At 58.7% G+C, this 857-nt stretch overlaps 1 protein-coding gene across 1 annotated transcript in view; it reads left to right on the top strand.

Moving 5' to 3' along the window:
• Nucleotides 1-25: 25 nt before the first annotated feature.
• Nucleotides 26-857, top strand: part of PLK1 (polo-like kinase 1) — a gene marked incomplete at its 5' end in the record, with an annotated part of 4,180 nt that continues 3,348 nt past the window's right edge. Inside the window, 2 exons of the mRNA XM_009869298.1 lie at nt 26-171; nt 640-733. Coding sequence (XP_009867600.1) covers nt 26-171; nt 640-733 — 240 coding nt within the window. The remainder of the gene's footprint in view (nt 172-639; nt 734-857) is intronic.

Here is an 857-nt window from a genome sequence, read left to right as displayed (position 1 = left end):
CTCCGGTCACACCCCACCTCTCCCAGGTGACTTTGGCCTGGCCACCAAAGTGGAGTACGACGGCGAGCGCAAGAAGACCCTGTGCGGGACCCCCAACTACATTGCCCCGGAGGTGCTGGGCAAGAAGGGGCACAGCTTCGAGGTGGATATCTGGTCCATCGGCTGCATCATGTGAGTCAAAACGCCTCTCGTGGAGCTGGACGGTCTTTGTGGTCCTGGCCTTGTCGGTCCCTTGGGGTTTCGGTGTGAGCTGAAGCTTTGGGTGTCCAGCCCCAGCTGAGCCCCACTGCCGCCCAGCACAGGACCTCCCCCGTGCTCCGCACCCGCTGGTGCCTGCGTGTCTGCTGGCTCGCCTGCTGCACAGCACGACTGTCTTGAGGCGTTTCCCAGAAAGCCCGAGCTTCCTAACTGGAACTCCCAGAAACTACCAGATCCCAGCTTCCCTTGTCAGGGGGCAGGAACCAGGCACAGGACACACGCCCAGCACACATCTTGGCTGCTGTGTGGCTGAGGCCAAGTGTGTTCCTTCTGCCAAGAAAGCCCCAGGATGTGCTTAGGATGGGGTCGCTTCTGCACGCGAGTCTGTTTTGCAAATGGCTTTGTGCAAAATTGGATGCCCTTTTCTCTGCTAACGCACAGGTACACCCTGCTGGTGGGGAAACCGCCTTTTGAAACCTCTTGTCTAAAAGAAACGTACCTCCGAATCAAGAAGAACGAGTACACCATTCCCAAGGTACGGTGCTTTCCGAGGGCGCACCCATTCACCTCACAGCAGGTCTTAGTTGGCCTTCTGCTGTACCGGCTTGGTTCTGGCTCTTAACGGGCTCTCACGTTGTGGTGGGATGGCTCCCGCTGTG

This window comes from Apaloderma vittatum, unplaced genomic scaffold, assembly GCF_000703405.1.
Source record: "Apaloderma vittatum isolate BGI_N311 unplaced genomic scaffold, ASM70340v1 scaffold24755, whole genome shotgun sequence".
NCBI classification, from domain to species: Eukaryota; Metazoa; Chordata; class Aves; order Trogoniformes; family Trogonidae; genus Apaloderma; species Apaloderma vittatum.
Note: the sequence above shows the minus strand (reverse complement) of the source record. Positions and strands in the feature narration are given on the sequence as shown.